This window comes from Thermobia domestica, chromosome 8, assembly GCF_964235325.1.
Source record: "Thermobia domestica chromosome 8, izTheDome1.hap1.1, whole genome shotgun sequence".
In the NCBI taxonomy this organism is placed as follows: Eukaryota; Metazoa; Arthropoda; class Insecta; order Zygentoma; family Lepismatidae; genus Thermobia; species Thermobia domestica.
The window spans coordinates 101,778,097-101,789,835 of NC_137461.1; the positions used below are offsets into that span (position 1 = coordinate 101,778,097).

At 37.9% G+C, this 11,739-nt stretch overlaps 1 protein-coding gene across 1 annotated transcript; it reads left to right on the plus strand.

Moving 5' to 3' along the window:
- Positions 1-8,760: 8,760 nt before the first annotated feature.
- LOC145692245 (zinc finger MYM-type protein 1-like) lies at positions 8,761-9,897 on the plus strand. Its single transcript, XM_081767538.1, has one exon. It carries the CDS (start codon positions 8,761-8,763, stop codon positions 9,895-9,897), a length of 1,137 nt encoding a protein of 378 aa, XP_081623664.1.
- Positions 9,898-11,739: the final 1,842 nt, after the last annotated feature.

Here is an 11,739-nt window from a genome sequence, read left to right on the forward strand (position 1 = left end):
GCATACACTAAATTGGCGATGCTTGAAGAACTAATCACGAATGTAGGTTCTATGACTGATAATCTGCTCATCATAGATGATCTGAATTGTGATTTCCTTACGCCTTCGAAGCGTGACACAGCTTATTTATGTTCAATACTTGATAGCTTTCAACTGCCGCAAATCTTAAACGAACCAACACGCATCACTGAAACCACTGAAACACTTCTTGAAGTATTTATTACTAGTAATATCAATATAATTCACTCCAGTGGAGTAAAACTACCAATCGGTACTTCACATGACTCTTTAGCATGAATATGTTTGCAATTAGAAAAAACAACAAAAGACAAGGGCAAAATAAAGACATATCGCCATTTTAAGTATTTTGATCAGTCTAAATTCACTAGTGATATAGAACGCATAGATTGGAAACCAATTGAAAACCTACCTTACGTTGATAAGAAAGTCGAATTCTTAGAAACGCCATAGTTAGCATTTTTGATAAACATGCCCCTCTATGTTTTTCAGAATTAAAAGAAACAACAGTCCGTGGTTAACTGACAGTTTTTCAATAGTAATAATCTGAGCTCCAAGGATGTATGGAATAAATTAAGAACCCTCGGTATTAGTAGTCGAAAAAATTCTCAAGCATTACCAGATGATCTTGCAGACTGCAATGAGATTAACGCGCACTTTGGTGAAATTTGCAATGATAGAAATATCGACGAGAATGCAGTTCAAAACCGCATAACTGTATATAATAATACTAAGGGCCATATGCATAGTCGAGCCCGTAGGGGTCCCCTAGACGAACCGTACCTGTGGGATGCCTCAACCTTCCCCTTGACTATGCATTGCACAAAGCTTCCAAAGTGATCCCTCAGGTACGGTTAACACTGAGGGTTGGTTTGTCTAGCTACACCTCGTGCGAGGCTAAAATTGTGTCAAAAAAGTTGAAGGTAACGCTCCGAAGCTCAGTTCGGTCTTTGGAAAGTTGGTGAAGTGAACACGCTTACAGTTTGGTTCCAAGTGTTGTATTTAGGATTGTGTTCCTTTTGTGTTTTCTATTCCTCTTATTTTGGTTTTCTTTCTGTGTATATAGTGTTCTTTTGCTGGGCGTTCTCCTTTTGTGTGTGGGTTTCTTCTTGAAACCCCAGCATGGCTGATGATGCTAATTTGACTTTATTGCCTCCCCGACCTTCGGATACTTTAGACGTCAACATGGACACCGATACTAATTCAGTTGTTCCCGAGTCAAACCCCTCTTGCACTCTTACTGCGGTCCAAGAAAACACTTCCGTACTTGATATCCAACGCCGAAAAGCACCTACTGCTACCTATCGTAATAAAGATACTAATTTCACAGAGTTAGAAAAAAACAAATACCAATCTACCCATTTGGCCCCAGATTATGTTTTTCTCAAATCAACTATTGATGATATCGGAAAAAAGCATGTTATGGCTATCAGTAGGAAATTATATCTTGCTGATATTTCCGGTATTGATTCCATTACACCACTTGGCCGCAACTTAATTAAACTTCAATTCCGTTCTGGTGCCGAAGCTAATACTTTCCTGGACCACCCCCTTCTCAATCAAAATCAGTGGGATGCTTATATCCCGAATCACCTCTTATATTCTACTGGCGTTGTACGGGATATAGATATTGATGTCACAATGGACGCCTTACTTACTGATTTCTTTTGTGACGTACAGGTCACGTCAGCTCGGAGAATCTATCGTACAGATAATAACAATGAAATTCAACCCACTAAAACTGTCATTCTCACTTTTAATTCCCAACTTCTCCCTGAGGATATTAAACTTTACTATGTTCGCCGCACTGTATCCCCATACATTCCCACGATCCGTCAATGCCTTCAGGGCTGTTATAAATACGGACATCTTAAACGTAATTGTCGTTTAAATAAACTTCTTTGCAAAAATTGTGGGGCTCCCCACGATTTAGACACGTGCACAAACCCCCTCAAATGTCTTAATTGTGGCCAAGCTCATTCGGCGGATAGTCCAGACTGCCCGGAGCGCACCCGCCAGAAGAAAATAATGGAACTTATGGCCCTCAATCGACTTTCTTTTAACGAGGCCTGTACCCTTATTGCCAAACCATCGGACAAATTGCCTCCCTATCAATTCTCAGCTGGTGTACACTCTACTAACCATCGTACTTCTTCTGTGTTACCGTCAACATCATCTTTATCATCTTATGCCGGTATTGTATCTTCTACATCCACGTTTCCTCCCCCTCTTACCATGGCCCCTGAAACACCTCCGTGGAAGAAAAGACGCAACATGCCTGAACCGTCTTCCCCCCCTACGGAATCAACTTGCACCTCGTATAGATACTCCCCATCGTCGGAAGTCTTTCACTTCCTCTCCCGCATTTCCTTCAGCCGTTCGTTTGACGGCTCCACCTGCGTTCCAGGACGTTTCCAAACTTTTCAAACGAAAGATTGTACGGCCAATATCTGATCACTCTTCTGCCTTACCTGTTCGGCCTTTGCCTCTTTTTCGCGGTCAGCAGCCATCTTCCACCTCATCTTCCCCTTCGTTGCCGGCTTCCACTCAACCTTTCACTTTCAGCACGGACGTCAAGGATTTCTCCACTCGCTCTCCTCAGAAATACAAGGATGCACTTCGAAAATGTTTATCCACTTTTTTGGTGGCCCTCTGGCAAACAAATATGATGCTCATCTAGAACCTTTATTATCCACTCTTTATACTTCTCTTGACATCCACTAAAATGGCGCAGCAGCGACTTCGACGACTTACTGTCCTACAATGGAATTGCCAGAGTGTCTACGGTAAAATTCATCATCTCTACCATCTAATTAATATTTTTTCCCTGATCTCATTTTACTCCAAGAAACCTGGTGTAAACCTACCTTTCCCCTACAACTCAAGAATTACACTGTAATGAACCACTTTCGCCATGACCGCCATGGAGGCATTGCGATTTGTGTCAAACATGGTCTCCCTCATAAACTTTTTCCCCTTCAGTTCTCTCACAATAACCCTCACATCCAAATGCTTGGAGTCACGGTGGATACTGTTCACTTTGTTAACATTTACATACCGCCATCGATTCATCCCGATCTCGCCTTTTGGACTGATTTTTTTCAAACCAATTCACATGCTGATTACATAGGTGGCGACCTTAATGTTCGTAGTACCCTCTGGGGCAGCAATCGCACTGATGTGGCTGGGAAAACCTTCCTTACAGCATTAGCAAGTTCTCCGTATCTTTTTCTCAATAATGGATCTCCTACTAGAATTTCTATTACTGGTAATAGCGCACCTGACCTCACGTTAACCCGCAACCGATATTATATCGACACAGAATGGCATACTTACTTCACTCCTTGTAATAGTGATCACTTACCGATACTTTTCACTACTCACCCCCTTCTTCCTTTTCAGGGTTGTTCTCCCTCCTCTGCTTCAGCATTCAATTCCAAATTACAACATATCGCCACAAACCTAAACTGGACTCATTACTCTCACAATCTTGCTAAACAGATTTCTCTTTTGCCCCTTGATGCATTTCCTTCTTGCAAATGCTTGTGCAAATGAGAAAAACAGGGAAAGGTGTTTAATGAATATTTTGATAGTAGCTTTGCTTCATCCCTTCTCACCTCTCCTTCCTTCCACTACCCTCTTCAACCTGTTTGTTCTGAGTCTTTGTCTTCTATCAGTCCCACACCGACCGAAGTACTTTCTCTTCTCCTGACATTGCTCCCGCAGCGCGTCTTAGGGTCAGATATCTACACTTGCTTCCTACGCAGTGTTGCCAGTTTGCTTTTTCAAATCCTTTTGGATTTACTAAATCTCTGTTTTCCAGAAGGTGTCTTCCCCACCTGTTGGAAGAAGAGCTACTATCACTCCTATTCATAACTCTGGTAAAAATAAAAATGGTTGTCCTCCTATTGACCAATTTCTTTATTATCACCTCTCTCACTTGTTTGTAAAAAGATAATCTAAAACAGGATCTTTGAATTTGTTGCTCCATTTATAAACTACTCACAACACGGCTTTTTGCCAGGAAAATCTTGTCTTACTAATTTATCTGTTCTTCTGTCCCATGCTGTGGACAGCATCTCAGAAAATTCTCAACTAGACATTTTGTATTAGTCCCTGGCTAAGACTTTCGATTGTCTTCCACACTATCTTCTTGTATACAAACTCAGTTCTAGATTCAATATACATGGTAAATTACTCAGTCTTCTGGAAATCTATCTCATTAATAGGACACAACGAGTTTCAGTTTCAGGTTACTCTTCTGACTTTATTCCCGTAACTTCTGGAGTTTCTGAAGGCAGTGTTCTGGGTCCACTTCTATTCCTATTATATATGGACGATCTGTCTTCTTTGTTCACAAACAGCTCAAACAATATTCCTCTATTCCTGATGATTGCAAATTCTACAGCCAAGTTTAATCCGAGTACGATGCTTTTGCTCATCAACATGATGTTTCAATTCTTCTCAACAGATGTAACTCTTGGAAACTTAGCTTAAACATCGAAAAATGTGCTTCTCTCCAAAAAAGGGGCCTATTAACCACATTTACAAAATTGGTCATAGAACATAAATCCTGTCACCTTTTTCAGAGATGTTGGTGTTATCATTGACAATAAGCTTACTTTTGCGGATCATATAAGCACAATATCTAGTACTGCTATGAGAAAACTGTGACTCCTTTATCGCATCACTGACATAAAAAAATCCTAATTCCTTAAGCTTGTTCTATAAGTAATATGTTGCTCCCACTATTGAGTACTGTTCTCCTATCTGGTTTATGGCCTGCCCTACTCATTTTTAAAAATCCGTAATTAATTTCTTTTAGCCACTGTATTCTACCGAGTACCTCTCCTCCGAACACTTCCAAAAATGACGTGTTAAAATCCCTCAATATCAATCGTCCCGTAGTGAGAAACAAAATTTCTGACTTAATATTTTTGCAAAAAATTGTAAATAGCCATATATCATGTGAACAGTTAGTAAGATCAAATTTCGCGTACCCGCTAGAACAACATAGCCTAGTGATCTCTTTTACACTCGAACTACAAGAGTTAATATTGTTCAAAGATCCCTTCTAAACCGAATTGTCAGTTCTTATAATCAGTTATCAGTTACCAGTTTTTTCAAATGAGTATACCTTCAGGTCATCTATAAATAAGCTATTTTTCTAATGTTGCTGTTGCGCTGTACCATCTTGAGCTCAAATTGTTATTCAATTGTAATGATATCAAACTGTTAAAATGTTTCAGTGTAAAATGGCCTAGTGCTGTATTTGAAACCTATTATAAATAAATAACTTATTTGTCTTGAAGAATCAACAAGAGGTAGTTTACTCTCGGAGTAAGTTTTTTACGACAATTTTCTCAAAAAATATCTTAGTTGGTTTTGTTTATATTTCATAAAGTTGTCATTACTATCCCCACTAAACGGAATAATCCATTTTCGTAAATCAATCAAGGAGTAGTTTACTCTTGAAGTGGGTTTTTCTTCGAATGATCTTCTCAAAACGACTCAAGCGATTTTCTTCATAGTTCATAAAGTTGTCACAAATAACCCCACAATACGGAATAAGCCATTTTCATAAATCAATCAAGAAATAGTTTACTCTTGAGGTGGGTTTCTCTTCGAATAATTTTCTCAAAACGGCTCAGGCGATTTTCTTCATATTTCATAAAGTTGTCATTAATAACCCCACAATGCGGAATAAACTATTTTTCGTAAATCAGTCAAGGAGTAGTTTACTTTTGAGGTGGGTTTCTTTTCGAATGATTTTCTCAGAACGACTCAGGCGATTTTCTTCGTATTTTATAGTTTTCAGTAACAACCCCACAATACGGAATAAACAACTTTTTTTTATAAATCAATCAGGAAGTAATTTACTCTAAAAGTGGATTTATTTTCGAATGATTTTCGCTAAACGACTCAGGCAACTTTTTTTTTCATATTTCGTACATAAGTATATAACTAATAACTTATGATGCTGCATAATTTGTTTCTTATGAAAATATCAAGGAGAGTTGTTCACTTGAGGGATGAGTTTTCTTCAGACGGTTTCCTAAAAGTGCTTTATAATTGTGTTCATGGTCTGAAAATAAATGTTCCACTACTAAATACAGCATAACCTGATGTACTTTAAGAAACTGGATCAAGAAAGGCCTGTATCTTTTGCTTTAAATTCATAATTATCACAATTGAAATAAGTGAATATCTATTCATATAATACGAAACACGTTTTTGGATTATATAACCACTGTTCATGTACACCCCGTGATTACCAACATAATTTTCATGAAGTGTTTATTGATCTAACGTTTCCCTGTTTACAACGGTCTGATACTGAAACATGGGTTTTAATGGGTGGATGGAGCCTATAAATGTCTTAACACTGTAGTAGTAAAGAAGACAATGATAAAATGCCAAACAAGGTCTGAAACAGTGCTGCTATGGATCTTAGGCCCTATAATGCAAAGTTGGATTTAGCATTTTGTTCTAATAATTGATTTCTTTTCACATTTGAAGTTTTATATATTACTTTTCTACTCAGAACGCATGTATTGTTTTGTATTACAATTCGATAATATTTTCTAATGATTTTCAGATAGTGTGGCTCCCGAATTGGGATAATGGATATTATTGAAAAGTTACCCAGTAGCATGCACGATAGCACAATTTTCCAAAACAATGGTTCAAGAAGATAGTTGGAAGAAGGTCGAATGCAGAGTCTTCTACTCGGTAACAATGTGTATCCGTGTAAGAGATACCTATTCACATTCAAAGTAAACCCTCGGACAGAGGCAGAGCGAAGGTATAATGTAGCACATAAGAGAAGAAGAAATGTATTGAGAGGTAATTTGGATTGTGCAGAAATAAATTTCCGTGCTCGAAGAAGAAATTATGTGTAAAAGTAGAAACAGCACGTGTACAATATCTCAAATCGTTTGTATAGGCCAGATGAATATGAACCTTACTTCCTTGGTGAGGATATGTTGTAATAATGGGGTCTAGAAATTGAGCGTGAAGAACATGATCATGCACTGCTCTGCGCTTTCATTGTCAGGCATTTTATGTTAATCCTTTTTCTTTTTATCGAATTTGTAAAAGAAATGTAATTAATTCTTTTCAAATATACTGATACATCTCCATGTGTGTACCTGAAAACACTAATGATCTACTGCTTTAACTTTCTTGTACTAGACTTGCTAAACGATGAGCGATGAAGAGACATAGGCAACTATGCCTTGAGTAGGATTCGAATCCGCAATAGGAATATCTCACGATCCCCGTTCATATACATTTGATTTAGAATGTTCGACTTTGCCTGTCAATAAAGGAACTTTGTATATACACAGTGATTTAGAAATTACATGGAAATATTCTACTAATTGTACTCTGTAGGCTAAAAGATATGGATGATTGAAGTGGATCATCAAGGTATCATTTGAAAAATAAAAATTTGAGATAAAAGCGGAAAACCCATGGACAAGATTTTGTTCCCCGCAGCACTCCAAACACAGAAGCCTTGAAAAAAATGTGGCCGAAGTTAGGCTGGCAAGGATAGAGTCTACAGGTTAGTAAGCATTCATATTTTACATGCATAGTTCATATTTCCAATTCCACGTTTATTTTAAGATTTATGATTTAAACAGCTTACTTATAAATAACTGCCTGAAGTGAGTACTGCGTTGCACTCTATGCCTACCAACAAAATGGAATAAAGAAGTGCAAACAAATGAGCCTCAAAATTAAGTTCTGCATTTGATCGTTTGTAGTGCGTGTAAAACTTTTAGCCAATTAATTTGACCAAATGACTATCAAAGATAAATTTGATACAGCATTTGATGAAAACTATGACCACGTATATTGGGCTTTAAACACCCTAAGAAATAAAAAAATATTCATTTCTGGCAACTTTCTGTGAGTTAGTTTCGGGAGGCTACGAACGTACCAAACTAAGGGATCCGAGATATGGACATCTTACTATAATTATTGAAGTCTCCATCTCGTTTTCTCTTCCGACCAACGTTTGTTTCCCTCTAACAAGCAAGGTTTTCCGAGTGCCACACACCGATTTGCTTGAAAATCTTGCAGTGAAGAAAGGAATCAAACGTAAGACATATGTGTTATATATATATATATATATATATATATATATATATATATATATATATATATATATATATCGGCCAACGTGGGGGATGAAGGGGCAAACACTCCCCTATAATGAGAACACAGTGCAATACAACACCTTTCAGCCAGTGTTTCTTCCAGACACGTTTTTTGGGGGGCACTGCCCCCCGGAGCTCCGAGAGTGCCCCCCGGAGAGACCAAAGTAATACATCTATAATATAATAAATAGAATAGTACCAGCAGTGGGAAATAAATATTTTCAGAAGACAATAAACAGATAAACAAACGGTTTTAATCTTGCTACTTTAACAAGGTGTTCTAAAGCTCGTGCCGATAGTTGTTTTCTTTTTCATATTTAGCGATTAGGTGGTATCTTGTGTCTGTAACTGCCAACCTTGAACGGAAGAGTAACAATTGAATGTCGTGTTGCACGCATATCTGAAACGAATAACACATGTAAGTTATTCTGTTTAGGTTAATATTGGCGATTATAGTTTTGTGCTTTCAATTAGTGTGTCTTGTTTATAGGTGAGTGATTTGTTCAGTGTGTCTTCTAACAAGAAAAGGAAAAACGAAAGTCAAACATCTATCTTGAATTTTGTTATAAAGGAAAAAATGTTGGACATTAAGCTTGAAGCATCTGTGGACCCTGGCCCATCGAATTCCTTGTCGACTGACTGTACAAGTTTAAGTGATAATACGCCAGATAAAAGTAAGTGTAAGGGAAATGCAAACGGACTAGAACAAGAGAAGGATGTAAGTATTGATGTTGAGCAGTCGAAATGTATTTCAAAGTGTTCAGATGACAGGGCAAATATAAATGAGCAAAACGTTTGTTCTGTTGAGAAGAAGTGTTTGTATAATAAACAGTGGGAACAACAGTATGAGAGGCTGTACGAGGACAAAGTACGTGGAGGTGCCTTTTGTAAATATTGTGAGCGATATATGAAGAATGACCCTAATGTGCAGCAGAAAACGGGAGGTGTTTTTGTGACTCATCCATTCACAGCATATAAAAATGCATTAGGAAAAGACGGAAAACTGGAAAAGCATAATCATTCAAAAGCGCACATTGCAAGCCTTGAGATGGACAGGCTGCGAATGCAAGTAAAAAATAACCCTGTGTACTCTCAAGTTCTTCGTCAAAGTGAAGGCGAAAAAGATCGAAACCGCCAATCGCTGGGAATGCTTGTTCGTGGATTGTACTTCTTGGTTAAAGAAGAAGTGCCACATACAACAAAATATGAGGCACTAGTGAATAATTTGCTTGTACAGTGTAGTCCAGAACTAGAAACGTGGAAAAATAAACAAAGTGAACGCTCTAACTACTGCAGTGCTTCCGAATTGTTGAGTTGTGTTGGTGAAGTCCTACGTTTTAAAGTGACTCAAAAAATCAGAGATAAAAAGTTTTCGATAATGGCTGATGAAAGTACATCAATAAATAATAAAGTGGCCCTTAGCATGTGTTTGCGATATGTAGAGGACAGTGCTCCGGTTGAAACATTTTTGGTGCTGGTGACCATACCTGATTGCAAAGCCTATACCATTGCTAATGCTATAGACACTGAAATGAAAAATCACAATTTGAAATACGAAAATCTCATAGCGTTTAGTTTCGATGATGCGTCTAACTTTTCTGGCAACAGTTCTGGTGTTCGCAGGATTCTGTCAACAAAAGCTGGCAGAGATATACCGTATATTCACTGCAGAGCTCATTTGCTGTCACTTGCTGCTGCTACGTGCAGAAACTAGAATCCCAAAGTTAAAAGATTTTTCCATACATTGAAAGATGTATACAATCTGTTTAGTAGATCACCTAAGCGGGAAAACATTCTGCATGAAATTCAGGCAATCATAAACGATCCTATATTAAAAGTACCTGAATGCATTGAAGTACGGTGGCTAAGTCACTATAGAATTGTGAATGCAGTGAAAAGGTGCTTCTCGGGAATTTTGTTGGCTCTTGAGCATATTCACAAAGAAGGGGTTGATTTTGCGTCACTTGCGGGAGGAATTTTAGGCGAAATAACCAACAAAAGCTTTGTTATCACACTTTGTGTTATGGATGCATTACTAAGTGCGTTGTCTTACTTGAGTAAGCAGCTTCAAAATGCAACCTTGTCATTTTCATCTGATGTCTATGATCGATGCCACTAAAGAACATCTTACGAAGATAGCGGATGAATGTTGTAGCACCAATAGCGATTTGAGGACTATGATTTTGGAGGTCATGGAAAAGCCTGAAGAATTTTCGAAGACTATTGTGGAAGACGAAGATCCTGAGAAAACGCTTAAGGACCTGAAGAGTTATGTGTTGCAGGTTGTCGAAGAGATATCAAATAGATTCAACGACCGCGCCCTTGGCCTAATGGAAAGTGCATCCTACTTCGAAAACATAGGCATGTTTTTAAGTATCAAGTGTGTAGGTGATGTAAAGAAACTGTGCAACTATTTCGTCGATGTTGATATGGAACCGTTATGGGCAGATATAAAGTCATTCCAATTTTTCCTTCGGTCACTGATGAAGAGCACTGAAAATGCTTGTTTGGATATAGACCCCGTTCTTCCAAAAGTACTTGAAGTGAAAATTGGTTATGAAAATTTACATAAAATATGTGAATCGGTCATGTGTGTACCTATATCAACAGCCAGTGTTGAAAGGTCTTTCAGCACAATGAACAGGATATTAACAAAATTGCGATCTCGTATGGCAGAAGAAAACTTGAAGCACTGTATGTTGATCAGCATTGAGGGTGAAGAAGTGCCAAATTCGAATTTTATCAATGAGGTAATCAATTCATACGCCAAAGCAAAGATGAGAAGAATACGTCTTCTTTAATGATTAAAAACAAACTACGAAGTGAATTTTTGTCATACGGACGAAGTTACAATGTAAAACTTTTATAAATGTGTATTGTATTTAATATTATTAAACATTTCTATTGTATTTGCCAATTAGATTTTTTTGAACCGAAAAAAGAAAACTTTTACAGGCCATGAATAAATATTTTAACTTTATGGTGATGATTGGGATCATACACTTCAATATTTTCGTGGACAAGAAATAACAATATTGACATTTTTACATAACTTTAGAAAAGAAGCTGCTAAGTTATACCGAGACCACATGAAAATAATATGTGCCCCTCCGTATACTATGTGTGCCCCCCGGAACATTTTTTCTGAAAGAAACATTGTTTTCAGCAATTCCATAATTAGCAACGCACAATGCAGATTTGGTTGAGACTCTAGCAGTGAATAAATATCGCCCAACGTAGGGAGTGAAGGGGACAAACATCCCCTAAAATGCGAACATAGCGCAATACAAAACGTTTTACCAAAGCCACAAGTAGCAACGCACAATGTAGATTTGTTTCAAACATGAGCATAACATGGGACGTAAAACGGACGTGAATAGATCAGGAGACACAGTGGCTTAAAGCGGTAGGACCTCACCTCTGGAGCAAGGGGTTCCTGATTCGATCCCAGGTCATATGAGTTTGTGGTAGACAACACCATGTGTTTTCTCGGGACTTTCCCTTTCCTTCCACGATCTTATTCCATCAATTATGTCATAATTTATTTCACTGTCTC